The sequence below is a fragment of the Buteo buteo genome, chromosome 17 (genome assembly GCF_964188355.1).
Source record: "Buteo buteo chromosome 17, bButBut1.hap1.1, whole genome shotgun sequence".
Lineage (NCBI taxonomy): Eukaryota > Metazoa > Chordata > Aves > Accipitriformes > Accipitridae > Buteo > Buteo buteo.
In genome coordinates, this window is record NC_134187.1 from 26,227,504 (window position 1) to 26,242,558 (window position 15,055).

Consider the following 15,055-nt stretch of genomic DNA (forward strand, 5'->3'; position numbering starts at 1 on the left):
GCAGGGCCACAAAAGCCGTGTCCTGCTGCCCCAGGGTGTTCCCAGTATGTCAGGCCTCTGGATGACTTTCTGGATGTGCCACGCAGTACACAGCTAATTCAAGCAGAAGCATCTGGACACTGCAACTGTCTGGTATGAGAACAGCTATGGCTGATCCAAAATGTTCCCAGAATCACAGAATAGCTGAGATTTCAGCCTTGTCCACTTAGCAAGCCCATACTTCATCAGCCTGTCTGTGAGGATGTTATAGAAGACAGTGCTGAAAGCCTGGCTAAAGTCAAGATAAAAAAAACCACCCACTGCTCTCCCCTCATCCACCACGCCATTCATCTCCTTGTAGAAGGCTATCGGGTTGGCTAAGCACAATTTCCCCTTCATAAATCCATGCTGACTGCTCCCGGTCACTTTTTAGCCTTTCATGTGTTTGCAAACAGTTTCCAGGAGGATTTTCTCCATCACCTTCGCAGATTTTTGAGGTGGGGCTGGCCGGGCTGTAGTTCCCCAGATCTTCCTTCTTGTTCTCCTTGAAGAGAGGAGTGACATTGATTTCTTCCAGTCTTCAGGAAATTCTCCATATCACCATGACCTTTCAACGGCCCATGGACTTACCTGTGTCAGGTTTGTTTAAGTGCTCCCTAACCTGGTTCTCCTGCATGGATGTTGAATCCTCCTTGCTCCAGGAGGTGAGCAGTGTTGGTGAAGTTTACCTCGTGAAAGTCAAAAACCCCATAGTGCCTGGGAACTGCAGCAGCTCAGGGAGAAAGGCACACTGTATTGAATCAGGGCCAGTCTGCAGAGCTTGCACAAGAGCCAGGTCCAAATTGCTTAGGGTGTTCAGATGTGCAATGTTAATACCCTATTCACGCTCTGCTTTGATTAGTGATTGCATCTATTTTTACTCTGACACCAGCAGACTTCCTTCATTTTTTCTTCTTAAATAAACTACGCCACCTTCCCATCCTCCTCTGCCCCCCTTGGGTCCCCACGCCAGTCGCTGCCCTGCCATGTAAAGCCTGTTCCTGGCACACACAGGCCATATCCCTGCTGAGATCCACCACAGGGGTCACTTCTACATTTTGTTTGCAATAAAGCAAAACACATTAGACGGTCACATTCTAACTCTTTGACCATAATTACTTAAAAAACCCCAAATGACTACATTGAGGGGAAGCGGAGCAAAATTTCCAGGAGTACCAGACACATGGATTAGTAAACCTCCTAAAGGCCATGAGGAAAGAAAAGCTTTATACAATTACCCGGAGTGTATCCACTAAAGCTTCCTCAGCTGGAGTCCTTTCTACCACCAGCAGTTTGACACACTTGTTTCATTTAAAAATATAGAGAATGCATTTAGAACCATATTTTAGAAAATAGTCCATAACCTTGCAGTTTATATAAAACGGTTTGTAGCCTCAATCTGCCAAAGGGCAGGGGCTTTGTACAAAGGGTTGAAAATGAAAACACCTGGCTGTGCTCAGTCTGACCTGCAATTCTTTTCATGTGCAAAGGTAGAGGCCCTGGGGAGAGGGAGGCCAGAAGAAAAGCAGGGTACATGCCCAGGCTGGAGAGATGCGAGTCAAATCCCTGTTCTTCCTTCTCATCTCACTATTGGTATGACTGATACAGAGGCATTTCCCTTTCTCACAAAGATATTCTGAGGATAAATACACTAAAAAATCGAGTTGTCCAGCTGCTGCCTTGTATTATTAAGATAACTCCTTCTGATTATATGTCTAGATTTCATCTTTAAATGTTGTATGAGTCACCCCCCCCCCCCCCCCCAAAAAAAAAAAAGCAGTGTTTCTGTAAGATACAGTCTGGCTAATGTATCAATCTGAGCAACATTGCTGTGGTTGTCTGATGGCCTCAGAAGAGCCCTTATATATAAAAATATTTGCTTCGGAGCAAGTGCAGGGATTACTCCCAAAGAATTACCCCTTAAATATTGAGGCCAGTTCTTTCAGAGCTAAGACCTAGGGAAAGCAGCAAGTGTAGACCATCCATGCCATGCAGGGATATTTGCATAAGCTTTGGCAGTAGCTACAGCCATCTGAAACACCGATAAGCCAGAACAAAACATTTTGTCTGTGTAATCATCCACATCCTGACCTCCTTGCATTCTGCTGCCTTCCTAACATTTTACTGCAGCTGTGCCTTACAGAAAACCATTTTCTGCAGCGGAAAGTAAGGTTACAGAGTTACCTATGGGTGGATTCTCACATATCAATTAGTGTTTCTTCATGAAGCTACCCTGAATAACCTCAATGTTCAGTATATTTTCTTAAAATTACAGAGGATGATGCATCTAGTGCCATCTTTCACCTCTGATTCTTATCACCGCCCAATTGGGCACAATACCTTAGAGCTGGTTAAAAGAGGCTTAAAGCAGCGACATACATATGTTTCTTTTCACATATCCCAAATATGTTGCAAAAAGTCTTTTTTGTGAAGGTCAGAGCTGAGTTTGGTATCTTCATCTTTTGAGCCAAACGGATATAAATTTGGCACTATATTGACCCACTGTGCTGATTGCACCAAAAGTGGAGGGAGTTGCTGCCAGCACAGAAGTCACTGCAAGAACATGGAAAGGTCAAACTGACCCCGGCAGCTTGTAAATCTAGAAAGCCTTTCTGCATTTAACCTTAGAAAAATCATGAAGTCTCAGTTTCCTCCTTTTTAAAAAGGAATAACCTGTTCTCCTTGAGCACGAAATGTGTTCCACTCGGAAATGTACTGGGTGTGATGAACACTGCATGAATGGGGGCTGGGAGTCCCCCCAAACTGTGAGACAGTCCCGGGTGCACAGAATTACGAGCATGGGAGCTGCAAGAAGGCACGGCCCTGCTATGGCAGGTAGCTGCTGAGTGGAGCTGTGCTCGCAGGAATAGGTTTCGTTTTGGAAACCTTTTGGTTCAGACTTAAAGGCAAACCAACAAAAAGCTTCCTGCATCTCAGGCAGGAAGACAGGTTTGGCACTAAATGTCTTTTAGAGAGGTTTGGTAGTAATAGTCCTGTAGGAAACCTGAGAAACTCAGTAACTGGACACTGCCCATCTTCAAAGACTTGAAGAAATGGTTGCTCTGCAGGAAAGCATATCAGACATGAGGAAAAAAATACTAACAGTGGGGACTGGGACAGTGAAGCCACGGAGCAGGTTACGGGATGGGTTATCAAATCCCCTTTGCTGGAAGTTTTTAAAAACAGAGGAAGGGGGTGGTGTGTGTAAAGCGAACTGAGGGTACAGCAGTGCAGGAACAACGTCTGAGGAGTCTTCCAGCCACACGTCTGTATGAAAGGTGATGCTGGCAGCGGTGCAGCAGAGAGGTAAGGAATTCAGGGGAGAGGCAAGACGAGGCAGAGCAGCATGGCAGCGGGCAGGGTCCATGCCCTGCGCTGTCCCTTGCTGGTGCGACTGGTTTGGCGGTGGCAAAGGAATCTTGGCTATGGGACACGCAGTCCTGGGGGACCTGTCTGTCCCTCGTCCTGCAGCTCACCTCCTGAAGCACAGGTGTTTACGGCTCCTATTGATTTCCCTTTTTCTGTCTCAGAGGTGGAGCTTGTTATTATCCATGATCAAAGTTTCCTTCTCCAAGTTACTGATCCAAACAATCATCATAAAACACACAAAGTTTGGTATTAACGTGGGAGTAACTCACAGACTAAAATAAAAGTTTGATGAACTGACCTTTACATACAACAGCAGACTGTCATTTTGTGATCTACGTTTAGATTTTTTCCACATAAAACAAATCACTGCGCGTCCCCTCTTTTACAAATTGCAATAAACATTTTGAAGCACTCTATAAATATAATTTGTTCTTGTCTTGTAAATGTCTCTGAACTCCACCCTTTGCAATGAAAGTGGTTTCCTTAGCAACTAATACATTCCAAAGTCTTTTTTAAAAAAAGAGGGAATCTAAAAAGATGAAAACAAACAAAAAAAAAGACAAATGATAAGACTGAACCTGTTTGATGGACACAAGATACACCACAGTCTGAGGTAGTGTGAAGTTTTTATTGCTACTTGTTTCGTAATACTATTCTCTCAGACTCATCCCAATAAAAGGTTTATTTTGCCTCAGACCACCAGGGCACGGCTTGCTCCGCAGGCAGGGCAGGCTTAGGATTAGGACCGCCAGCTGGGCAGCCCATGGAGCCGAGGCTTTCTACCTTCTTGGTGGTTAAAGGAACCAGCCATGAAATGTGGCTCCAGACATGACACCCCTCAGCTCTTCCTTGCAGAGGTGGCAGCGGGGACGTGTGTCAGTGCCTCCCTCTGCAGGGTGAGGGCCAGCGGCCCCTGAAACCCTGTCCAGAGAGCAGCAGAGGCTAGTCATGCAGGAAAATCGTGGGGATGTGAATTGTGGGAAAAGAGAAAGGAATCTTTGCCAAAGGTCTCTGAGCTGGCCACTAAGTTCAGGCAAGAAAATTCATATTTGGCACCCTACTTTTTTAATAAATGTCAGGAACTGGTAGCTCCTGCTGAAACAGAGCTTACAGTAGTGGTCAGAAAGGGGGGGTGATGTATGGAAAGGGTGCTGAAGGATTCATTACAGTCTACAATGAAAGAAATGAAACGTGGCTGGAAAAAGCAGCAAGGGACCTTGAATATATACATGTATGAAGCTGGGTTAAGCCCTGCAGAGAAGGACTTAGGGATACTGGTGGATGAAAAATTGGACATGAGCCAACAGCGTGCACTTGCAGCCCAGAAAGTCCATTGAATCTTGGGCTGCATCAAAAGAAGCATGGCCAGCAGGTTGAAGGAAGTGTTTCTGCTCCGCTTGGTGAGACCCCACCTGGAGTACCAGATCCAGCTCTGGGGCCCCCAGCACAAGAAAGGCATGGACCTGCTAGAGCGGGTCCAGCGGAGGGACATGAAGATGATCAGGGGGCTGGAGCACCTCTCTGGTGAAGAAAGGCTGAGAGAGTTGGGCTTTTTCAGCCTGGAGAAGAGAAGGCTCTGGGGAGACCGTATTGCAGCCTTTCAATATACGAAAGGGGATTATAAGAAAGTCAGAGAAAGACTTTTAACCAAGGCCTGTAGTGACAATGGTGCAATGGTTTTAAACTGAAAGAGGGTAGGTTTAGATCGGACTTATGGAGGAAATTTTTTTACAAGGGTAGAGGGGTGCTGGAATAGGTTGCCCAGAGAAGTTGTGGATGCTCCATCCCTGGAAATGTTCAAGGTCAGGTTGGCTGGGTCTTTGAGCAACCCGATCTAGTGAAGGATGTCCCTGCCCATGGCAGGGGGGGTTGGACTAGATGATTTTTTAAAGTCCTCTCCAACCCAAACTGTTCTGTGATGATTCTATACAATGTGTTCATAGGGCTGGTGCAGTGGAGGGACTTAGATCCCAGATTCTTGCCAGAAGTTGGAAGAGTGCAAAGGGTCGCACAGGAGAGTTGTGGTCCTTGAGGTCATCCATCTGCACCTTCCACAAGTCCCACGGGCTTGAACAAACTGTGTTTCAAGAGGGATTGAAATGCCACCAAACCAGTATGGCAGCGAGGTAGTCTGTAAGGAGAGCTGATACCTTTTATTAGATCAATGAAATAGTGAGGGAAAATATAACAGTTAAAAAAAAAAAGAACAGAGACAAGTCTTTAGGTATGAAAGCCCCTCCTGAGGCCTGCAAGAGGAGCTAAGGAGGAATTGGTGTGGTAGCACTTCCACATCTGCATTGCAACAGACACGGAGCATTCAGCCCATTGCCAGAGGAGGGGGGAGAGAGAACATTTGAACCCGGTCACCGTAAGGGGTACAGGTTAAAAACCATGTCGTCACTGCAGCAGCCGAGACCCATATGGCGCCCTCCGTCTCCTTCGCTTCTCCTCGGAGGAGCCAAAAGCTGGCGGAGGTGGTGTGCCCCGCTCGCTGTGGGGCAGGGCCCGCCCTGAGGTGCTGGGTAGGGCGGCGGAGGGAGGCAGCGGCCGCCGTAGGCCGGCGGGGGCTTCTCCTCACAGGAGTCATCCCCCGAAGGGCCAGTGTTAGGCCTGAAGTCGTTATGGCCGCCCTCTGTCACGGGCAGGACGTGCTGGGAAGGGGCTGCGCAAGGCGGGTGGGCCGCGGGGACAGCAGGGCCACTGTGAGGCCTCCTGGGGCCGGGGGTCCTCCCGAGGGCCGGGATCCTGCTCCAGGTGGGCTCCTCTCCGCAGCCCCCGTCCTCCCCACATGCTCTTGGGTACGGCGGCTGCCGGGAGTGGCTGCCCGGTGTCAGCTCCTGGGAGTTTTTGCTTAAATGTCTCCCGAAATGAGCAGGCGGCATGGAAGCATCCGGCTCAGAAAGAAGCGAAGGCAAAGCCTCCCGCATCGGCATTGCACCTGTCAGAGACTTGGGAAAGCAAGGGGTGGTTTAGTAAAACAAGGTGTAGTCCAGCAGCACGAAATAAAAGCTGTCCCGTGTGAGACCCTCACCAAGGCATTCGATCAATACAGGTAAAGAAGCAGATGCTGTAGCAGAGCCTCCTTGCAGGGTAGCGCCAGCGGGTTTTAGGGGCAAACCAAACAGGGCTCCCAGATCATGGGTCTGGGTTTGTTTCGCCAGATTTTGCCCAAAGCCAGTCTTGCACCGAATGAATTGTTAGACCTCACATTCACAGCCCTTGAGGTCCACTGCCAGCATATACTGAAGAAGCACCTGAAAATGAAATTATGCTAATACATTTAACACACCATTTATTTTTTTTTTCTGTGGCATTTGGAAAAGCTAAGTATGATTTTTTTAAACTGATTGGTTTGAAGTGATCTGGTCACTACAATAATATTGTGCTTCAGCTTTTCAAGACTCTGCTTCTATTTCTGACTCATAGATTTTCCTATCTTTGCAATTTTTTTTACCCCACAAACAGAAATTTAATTCAGGGAGGGAGTTGCACACAAAAATTATTCTTCTGGGTCTTTTGTTCTGGATATTTCACAACTTCTTCAATTGCCCTAATTATTGGATTATAATTTTGCAAACTTTCAGAATTCCTTTCAGGATACTAATTTTGTGCTATCATTTCTGATGAGTACTTACAGGTCTGTCTTCTTTGAAATTCTGCTTTTGCATCCATTTAATTATAGTGATTTTGCCGACTGCCAGAGCAGCAAAGCTCCTTTCAGCTGTTTTCCACTCACTGTGAGAAGAAATTCCAACAACCTGATGCAGAACCCAGCCCACCTTCAGCTAAAGACCCGCTGACACCGTAGAGAAAACATCCTATCTATCCCTTGTTCTATTTTGGGCTCATACATTTTTCTAAAGTTCTCCTCCCTGGTCTCTTGTAAGCATATTAAATTGAATCTTTTCAGAAGACTTTTTGCAGATTCAGTGACACAGGTTCTGCATGTCAGATCAGACTCCTGAGTTAGTTGTATCACAGCCAGTCTTGGTGGAACTCGAATATGATGGGTTATTCCCAAGAAAAACCTGCTGGAGAGCCATAAACTGGAAAGCCTGCTGAGGGTAAATGGTATCACTGCGACAGCACAGAGTCAGACCAGCTGAAGAGCTGGATCTACAATTAGCTATTTATGACATTTTTGGTCTGTTCCTATTCCCACACAATTCAAAGTGAAAACACCAGGAAGATGTTGTAGGAAGGGAAAGACGAAGACACGTCTAGAGGGAACTTGACCTCAGTAAGACCAGTAGGCTCAGGTATAAAAGAAAAAAAGCCACGTGGCTCAGTAACATTTCCTAGGTGAGGACTATTTTAGCGCTCATGGGGACAGAATTAAACCAGTGATATGAAAATCGTTGTTTCAGTATTTGTTAGAGATTTACACAGTGGCTCAGCTGCTTTTTCTTATGCTCATGTTCCCAGGCACTTGTGTCAAGAGGCCACCACCAGTTCGTCCTGTACTCTCTGACTGTCCCATCCCAAGTCAGTGTGTCTCCATGAGAGCCACTCCTGATCTCTGGTTTTTAGTATCCTCCTGAGTATTTCCAGTACAAATAGCTGCAGCTCCTAAATTCATATTCCACTGAAATGGGTTTAACTTCCTCTGTTCACTCTTTTCATCTACTTCTTGGCCTCCTGGATCCCTCTGCTTCCCCACATCATCCATTTAAGAAGTCTGTCGCCAGCCAGCCCAATTATCCCTCTTGTCTGTAGCTGAAGGGGCACTGATTACTATCCCCAACACCAGGCTGGGGAGGATGCACCACCTCTAGCACTTCAAAAGACAAACTGCATGAGAAGACCGGTGGTGTACAGTCGTGTATAACACAGCCTTTGCAAGGAAGGCCACTGGAGACAGCCTCACTGCTCTGCCTGGTTCCCTCCATCAGGCACGTGGCAGTCCATGGGATCTCTCTAAATGTTTTCACAAGTGTCTGCACACCCAGCACAGCTGATGTGTTAATGCCAGTGCTTCTGTAAGTCCTTCAAAGCACTCTTCTACCTTCAAAGCCCTCCTGGAGATCCACAGAGCAAGCAGGGCACGCCAGGCAGAGGTGAGGCACCTTCCCCTTATCAACCCTGGCAAAACCCAGGAGGGACAAGCAGAGGTGGAGGGTGCCTTTGCTTTTCTGTGGCACCTTCTCCATGTCAGGGGAGGACCTCCAGACACACGTCAATGTGGAGAAAACATGACCTGCCCTTGTCTTTCCAAAGGCGAGGCAGCGCCTCCTGCATGTGAAGGTGCCCGCACAGCCCTTGAGGGTCTGCAGGTGGCCAAATCCTGCTCAGGGGCAGCTGCCCTGCAGGAGAGCATCTCTGTCCCTGGTGGGCATTAAGTCTGTGAATAAAGCAATCCAGGCCTGCTACTGAAGTAACTGGGTTTTCTTAAGTAAAGGTTGGGGGACTGGAGGAAAAAGGAGTAAGGATTTCTGGATTTGCCTTGTTAATGACAAGTTTGTTTTGTCAAGATACCATACACAGTATATAATAGACATATCATAGAGGTGATGTTATATATTGTATTCTGTAGAAAAATAGTATACAGTGTGTGTGTGTATGTGTACACACATACACAAATCTTCCTCCTGAGTTCAGTTATTGCCAAAAGTATTTCCCAGTTTTCAAGCATTCATTTGTCAAAATTTTCTCATGGGGTGGTGCAATCAATACTATAAGTTAAATCCAATTTAAACCTTCTAATATTCTCTTTCAATGTCAATACTGATTAGACTAAATATCTAATTATTCCCAGATTTCTTTGTAAATAATTTAATTTCTGGAGAAGCACTAACAAAGAACTTGCAGGAATTTTTTCTAAGACACTTCCTGCATTTAAAAAAGGAGAGTACTGGGGCTCTAAAGCTATGTCCATGCTGCTAAATAAAATGAGGCTAAAGACCGTCGTTGGTAACAGGGACCAAAAGGCATGGCCTGGCGGTGTCCGCACTGCATCCTGGCCTTGGACGACCTCTGGACCTGAAGTGAAATGATGCAAGGGCTGTGTTGCAGCCCACCAAGGGCTAATTTGGGCAGCATCAGCTTAAGATTCTTATTGCCTATGGCTTGTACCATGGTGGCACATAGGGGCACAGGTAGGTTCAAAGGCAGCTGTGTACAGTGAAGGGACCCAAATGTGATGCAACCTTGCCCAAAATCCTGCTAGGGAATGGTCCCTGGCACATGCTGTCCCCCTGACCCGTGCCAGGGTATTTTGTCTGTGAGCACGAGCTAGCACTGGCCAAAACCATGGCAGGGACCATGTGAATAGTGACATAACTGAGCCTGCCCTCCAGCCCTGCTTTGTTTACCCGTATAGATGTAATCCCCTGCTGCCACCAGGCCCCGAGAGGCTCCAGATGGGGGGTGCTGGCAGTGGATGACAGTGCTGAGCAGAGCAGGATGCTCAGGACAGCCCTGCTCCTTCTTGGCCTGATCACGGGGAGGCAGAATGTGGAGATGTAAAGCCTGCTCCCACCCAGACCCAAAGCCCAGATAGCTTCCACTGTGCCTTGAACCATGGATCACTGAGCCCACCATTTCATTGATTGATGATAAGAGTTACCTCAATCTCCCGGATTCTTTTTAATCTTGGAGAAGATGGAGAAAAAGCCATCTGTGCTTTTTGGATTGATCTTCTTGCTTCTGCTTCTACCTTTGTTTCTGGACGTGGATGGTCATGAGCTCCTTTGGACTTTAGAAAGGAATTATGATGTGTTAAAGTTAGAAACAACCTTGTTATTAATCTTAAGGGACCAGAATTTGTAGCACAGGCCAAAACCACACATATGGCCTGATTTAATGCTTTGTATTTAATAAGGCTTATTTAATGTGAGCTCAAGTAACAAACACATCTCAGATGAAGTGTGACGGGGTAGAAATACTCTGATATCATGAAACCAGTGCACCACATTTATGTGCAGAAGAGCCTCCCTACACTAGAGTCCCAGTTGAAGCAACAAGGTCTTCTGCAGCCTGGCTACAGTGTCCCTGCAGTCATTTCCATTCTTCTCACACTTTAGACGTGTATCAGAACATTAATTTCCATTAACTTCCACAGACAATTAATTTTAACCTGCATATAAGTGAAAGACTGGAAAATAGGAGACGGGCCAGTGGTTATGGTACTAAACTAGGTCTACAGCTTCCAGAACTACTGCCCATTATTTAAACACTTGCACACACTATTTTCCAGATATAAGTTACATATAATGCACAGCTGGCATTTTCCATAGACAGTTCCTTGGGTGCAACCATTTTCTGCTCTAAGATAGCCTCATGCTTACGTGTGGTGCCTTGGAGAAGAGGCTGAGATAACATTTCTGACTTTTTGAAGATTCATTGGTTCCTATGTATCTGAGGCAAACAGCTTCAAAATCAACAGGTTTTCATGGGATCCTAAATCAAAAATATAATATGTTGTAAAATCATAGTAACGTAGGCTAATTTAGGTTGGAAGGGACCTCTGGATGTCTAGCTCAACCTCCTGCTCAGGCAAGACTAACTTCAGAGTTAGAGCAGGTTGCGTAGGGCCTTGCCCACTCATTGTGAAAGTTTTTCTCCTTACAGTCATTTGACCTTTTCATATTCAATGATCATTATTTATTGGAACAAAAAGTGTCCTTAAACAATCTTAAAAAACAGTCTTTAAAATTACCTTGCATAATGTAAGGTAATTTTATACCAACCTGAAAAAATATGAATTGGCCTTCGTGCCTCCAGAAGTTGGTAACTGGGTAACCACCATGGCCTCGGCAGGAAAGGAGCCGCAGGGGTCCACTGCAGTTTGGACAGCATTTCCCTGGAGCAAAGATGGTGAGAAATATTTCCTGTACAACACTAATCAGATGAATCCCACGTGATACAACAGTTCACTGGTGGTGGATTGCCACTTCTTGTTTGGGGCCCAGAAACTACACTGAGAAAAACTATGCAAAAAACTTTCAAATGTAAGCAAAAATCAAACTATAATTGCCTTTATTCTGTCCCATTCACTATTAAATTATTAAATATAACTGGCAAAAATTGTTTCTATTATAGCTTTATTATTTTATCATTTATTATCATCATCAGTTTTAGTTGTTTTTAACTTGGCGGTGTCTGGAATATCATACAGGTTCTTGTCCAATTTTTCTGGAGGACATCATTCTGTCCTCACTGAGTGCTTGAGTAATACCTTTCTTTAGCCAAAATGTTCATCAGATCCAGAAATCAGCATGTGCTAGCTCTCCTGAGCAATGAACAGTTGTTTGGAATGATCTCGTTAAAAATGTGCGTGCATTCTCTATTTGCATTGTCTTGCTCCGGTGACATGACTAAGAGGCCTATTTTCCAGTCATCATAGTTTATGAGCAGCTTCTTTCCTGCAAGGCTTGCCTCCCAAGTTACTCTTGGGCCTGTGTAATAATGAAGCCAACTCTCAGGTCAGCAGGCACAGCACAGCAGGAAGCTGTCTGCACTGAACAGCTTTCTCAGTAGCCTCACTCATGGGCCTGAGAAGGCTGGGAATCAATCTCTAACCATCAGAAACAGGAATTAAAAAAGAAAAAAAAAAAAAGAAAACAAACAACTCCTCCCCAAACAGTAAGAAATGTAAAACGCATTGTTGCAAAATCAACTTGCATTTGAATACAAGGAATGGCAGCAGGAAGGTTGGATAATCCAAAGGGTATCCTCTACTTTGATTTCTTTCATGTTGTGTTCACTTCTGAAGTGCCATTTAATAAACAGCCATGTTCATACTCACGCTGTTGTTTCTGCCTAGCTTTATCACATATGGCTGGTCTTAGGTAGATCTTCTTCCCATCCAAAGTCAAGCAGTCGTTGCCGCAGACCACCACCCCGAGGCAGGACTTTTTTAAGATGCGAGAGTTGTGGTTGTTGGTGTTTCTCATGGCCCAGCTGCTGTGGTGCCTCTGAGCATTTTTATCCTCTGAGCTGTAGATACGTTTTACATAGGAATCTGGCCATTCTTGAAACCAGTCTATCTGTCTTACGTCCTGTGGAGAGACCAAAGCAAGCCATGTTTTAGGCTGGGGAAGAGAAAAGCTTGTGCAAGAGCCCGGAAGACCTGGTCCTCTGCTGGGTGTTCTCTAGCCCGGGTGACTCCAGCACCCTGGCCGGTGATGCTGGTTGGCAGGAGGGAGCAGTGGAGAGAAGGCAGAAAACCCACAGCTCCCCGTGGATCCCCACAAGCCCCAAAACATCAGGAAAGCCTGGCCAGGAGGTTCCTCTCACTCACTCATGGGTCCAGCTCTAGTGCAGGACCTCCCAGGAGAAGAAGATAGGGCGCCTGACATAAAATAGCAGATATTTTCCTTGCAGGCAGCAGTCACCGCCTGACTAACTTCTGTTAGCTTTCATGGCAGAGATCCTGCTTTGCCTTTCAGGCTATTCACAGCAGCGTTACACTGAATCATTTAGCTTGATTTGGCTCAACTTACTGGAAAAAGGGCAAATACTGCATCACACTGAGACTATGCCCATGTTTGTAGATCTTTAGTTCTGGGCTTTAGTTTGCTTTGGTCTAAACACCGTGAAAGACTTCCACAGTGATTTTTCTGAAGTCCAAAACAAAGAAACCTGACATCCTCATCAGGGTTTTTTTCACTGCTACTGACTAAGCAAAAAAAAACAACCAGGCCAACACTGTAAGGAACAATAAAAATAAAACTCAATGAAAAAAAAAACCAAAGAAAGGACCAAACACCCATCACCTCAGCAGGTAAATTGCAGTAAGTGTAAAGCATCTAACATATCCGCTGATGGTTTTGAGGGAAAATGTCTTGTAGGGGTACAAAAACTTAGTAGGAATTGCCTTGAAATTGCTGATACCAGACACTGAGAGCTATTACAGCAGCAAGAACATCAGCTGAGATGAGGAAGAGTCCTGCGCTCCCCCAGAGCCGTCGGATAGTGTAGGGAAGGGTGTGGAGGAAGCCTCCGGGCTGAAATGCAGGTGAAGGTGACCTTGGGGCGGAGGGCAGGGAAGGAGGCGGCCTGGGACATGGAGGGTTTGGGTGAAGAGCAGTGGGATAGTAGGGAAGAGCCTGGGATCTGGTAAGAAGACAGGGTTGGGAGGTGAAAGGCAGAGCTGGATGCTGAAGGACTGCAGCAGGAGGAACCTGGCACAAATATGCTGAGGTGAGGGACAGGGAGATGACATTGGCGTGCGGGGTGCTGTGGGCTTTCAGTGGAGAGCATGGTTGAAATTTTTAGGTAAGAGGACTAGAAAAGGACCAAGGGAAGGAAAGATCATTATTCTGCTTTTCAGCAAATCTCCCCAAACGCGAAGCAAGCTTTTCCTAGCTGCTCCTGAAAGGAGTGTTGCCTCTGTGTGGAAAGGCAGCCCACCTGCCTGGAGCCCGATCTGCAGCTAGGCTGAGCAGCCAGAGTTGCAAGGCAGTCATGGGTGCTGTGCTCACTCCTCATAAAACACTACCTGGGACAAAAAGCAGGTCCTGGACATCTCTAATTGAGCACCCACAGCAGGAGATATTTTTTTTTCTCTCTTTCTTTGCACCTCATCCACCAGTAGACTACAAAGGCAACGCATCTGCGGCATTGCTATTTTTCATGTATCAGCAGGTCTTTCAATAATACGATTAAGGAAAAATACATAGAAACTTCAGAATTTGTTTAATATGTTCTAGCTTTTCAGTAAAACACTGTCCCATACCTCGAGGTGCAAAGAGAATAAAGGCAATGAGGCATAGATGACTGAGAAAGTGTGAGATCAGCGGTGAAATGGTGACAACTGGTCAGAACTGGATAAATTTCTAAGACATAGACACATACCTGGGGAAGTTTGATGTCATTGATATCCCAACTTGTCATTTCTCCATGTCGGGAAGCAGAGTCCTCCTGCTCCATCACAACATCATCTGTGCCTTTCAGCATTTTTTAATTCCCTCCCAAAGTTAGCGAGAAAGAAGTTTCTCCTGGCTGCTTTTGAAGTTGACTGACTGTCAGTACTCTCAAGCAGTTTACAACCAGGAAGCTCTTTCCTGAAGCTAAATGATAGAGAGGCTGCTCATTAAAGATAAAAATCAGTGTTCTTCTGCCAGAAAAACTTGTTCCATTAAAAGTTTTGCAAGCCAGCAATGCAGTGGAAAATATAGCTTAAAGATAGCCTGTGATGTTAGAGAGGCATCGTTAACAGCAAGCAAATCGTGCCTTTGTCATCTGTTTTGTTTTGCTCGGTCTCCTCTCATACCAAGTTTATAGTCACGTAACCCTGCTCACAGGCTCTTTGAACATCTGATCTGACTCTGGCTCAATATTTCCAGAGCCAAACTGAATGAGCAGCTCAGCGGCTGCTAAGGGGTCTTTGAATCGCTGCTTACCCAGTAGATATTTCACATGCTGCACATGACGAAGGCGAGCAACAAGAGGGGACTGCTACATCATTTCAGATGAAATGGCGCTCAAACATTTCAAATATCGTTGGCATCTCTGAGAGCTTACCAATTGCATGAGGGAAGTGTAGAAAAAGATGTTGGGCTACTTGCATTTTCCTATCTCAACAGCAGACTGAAATAAAAAAAAACCACCAAGGTATGTTTGTTAAAACCAACAGGTTTTGCCTGAAATCTTGTAAAGCAGGTGGTTGCCCTACTCCAAATTTCAGTACCAGCCAAGCTTAATACCATATCCTCAGGGATCCCAG

General features: G+C 45.8%; 1 protein-coding gene across 1 annotated transcript; it reads right to left on the reverse strand.

Moving 5' to 3' along the window:
- Positions 1-5,750: 5,750 nt before the first annotated feature.
- Positions 5,751-14,286, reverse strand: GCM1 (glial cells missing transcription factor 1). The gene is made up of 6 exons (XM_075049854.1): positions 14,185-14,286; positions 12,134-12,386; positions 11,076-11,188; positions 9,953-10,081; positions 6,126-6,335; positions 5,751-6,038 (listed from the first exon to the last, which is right to left on the reverse strand). Exons 1-6 carry the CDS (start codon positions 14,284-14,286, stop codon positions 5,751-5,753), a joined length of 1,095 nt encoding a protein of 364 aa, XP_074905955.1.
- Between the last annotated feature and the right edge of the window lie 769 nt (positions 14,287-15,055).

Excerpts from the sequence above, each read along its gene's own strand:
- GCM1 (XM_075049854.1), bottom strand. The coding sequence starts at position 14,286 with ATGCTGAAAGGCACAGATGATGTTGTGATGGAGCAGGAGGACTCTGCT. Across the intron at positions 11,189-12,133 it reads AGCTAGGCAGAAACAACAGC|GGAAATGCTGTCCAAACTGC; the intron begins GTGAGTATGAAC and ends TCTTTGCTCCAG. Across the intron at positions 6,039-6,125 it reads CCACCTGGAGCAGGATCCCG|CACGTCCTGCCCGTGACAGA; the intron begins GCCCTCGGGAGG and ends GCCCCTTCCCAG.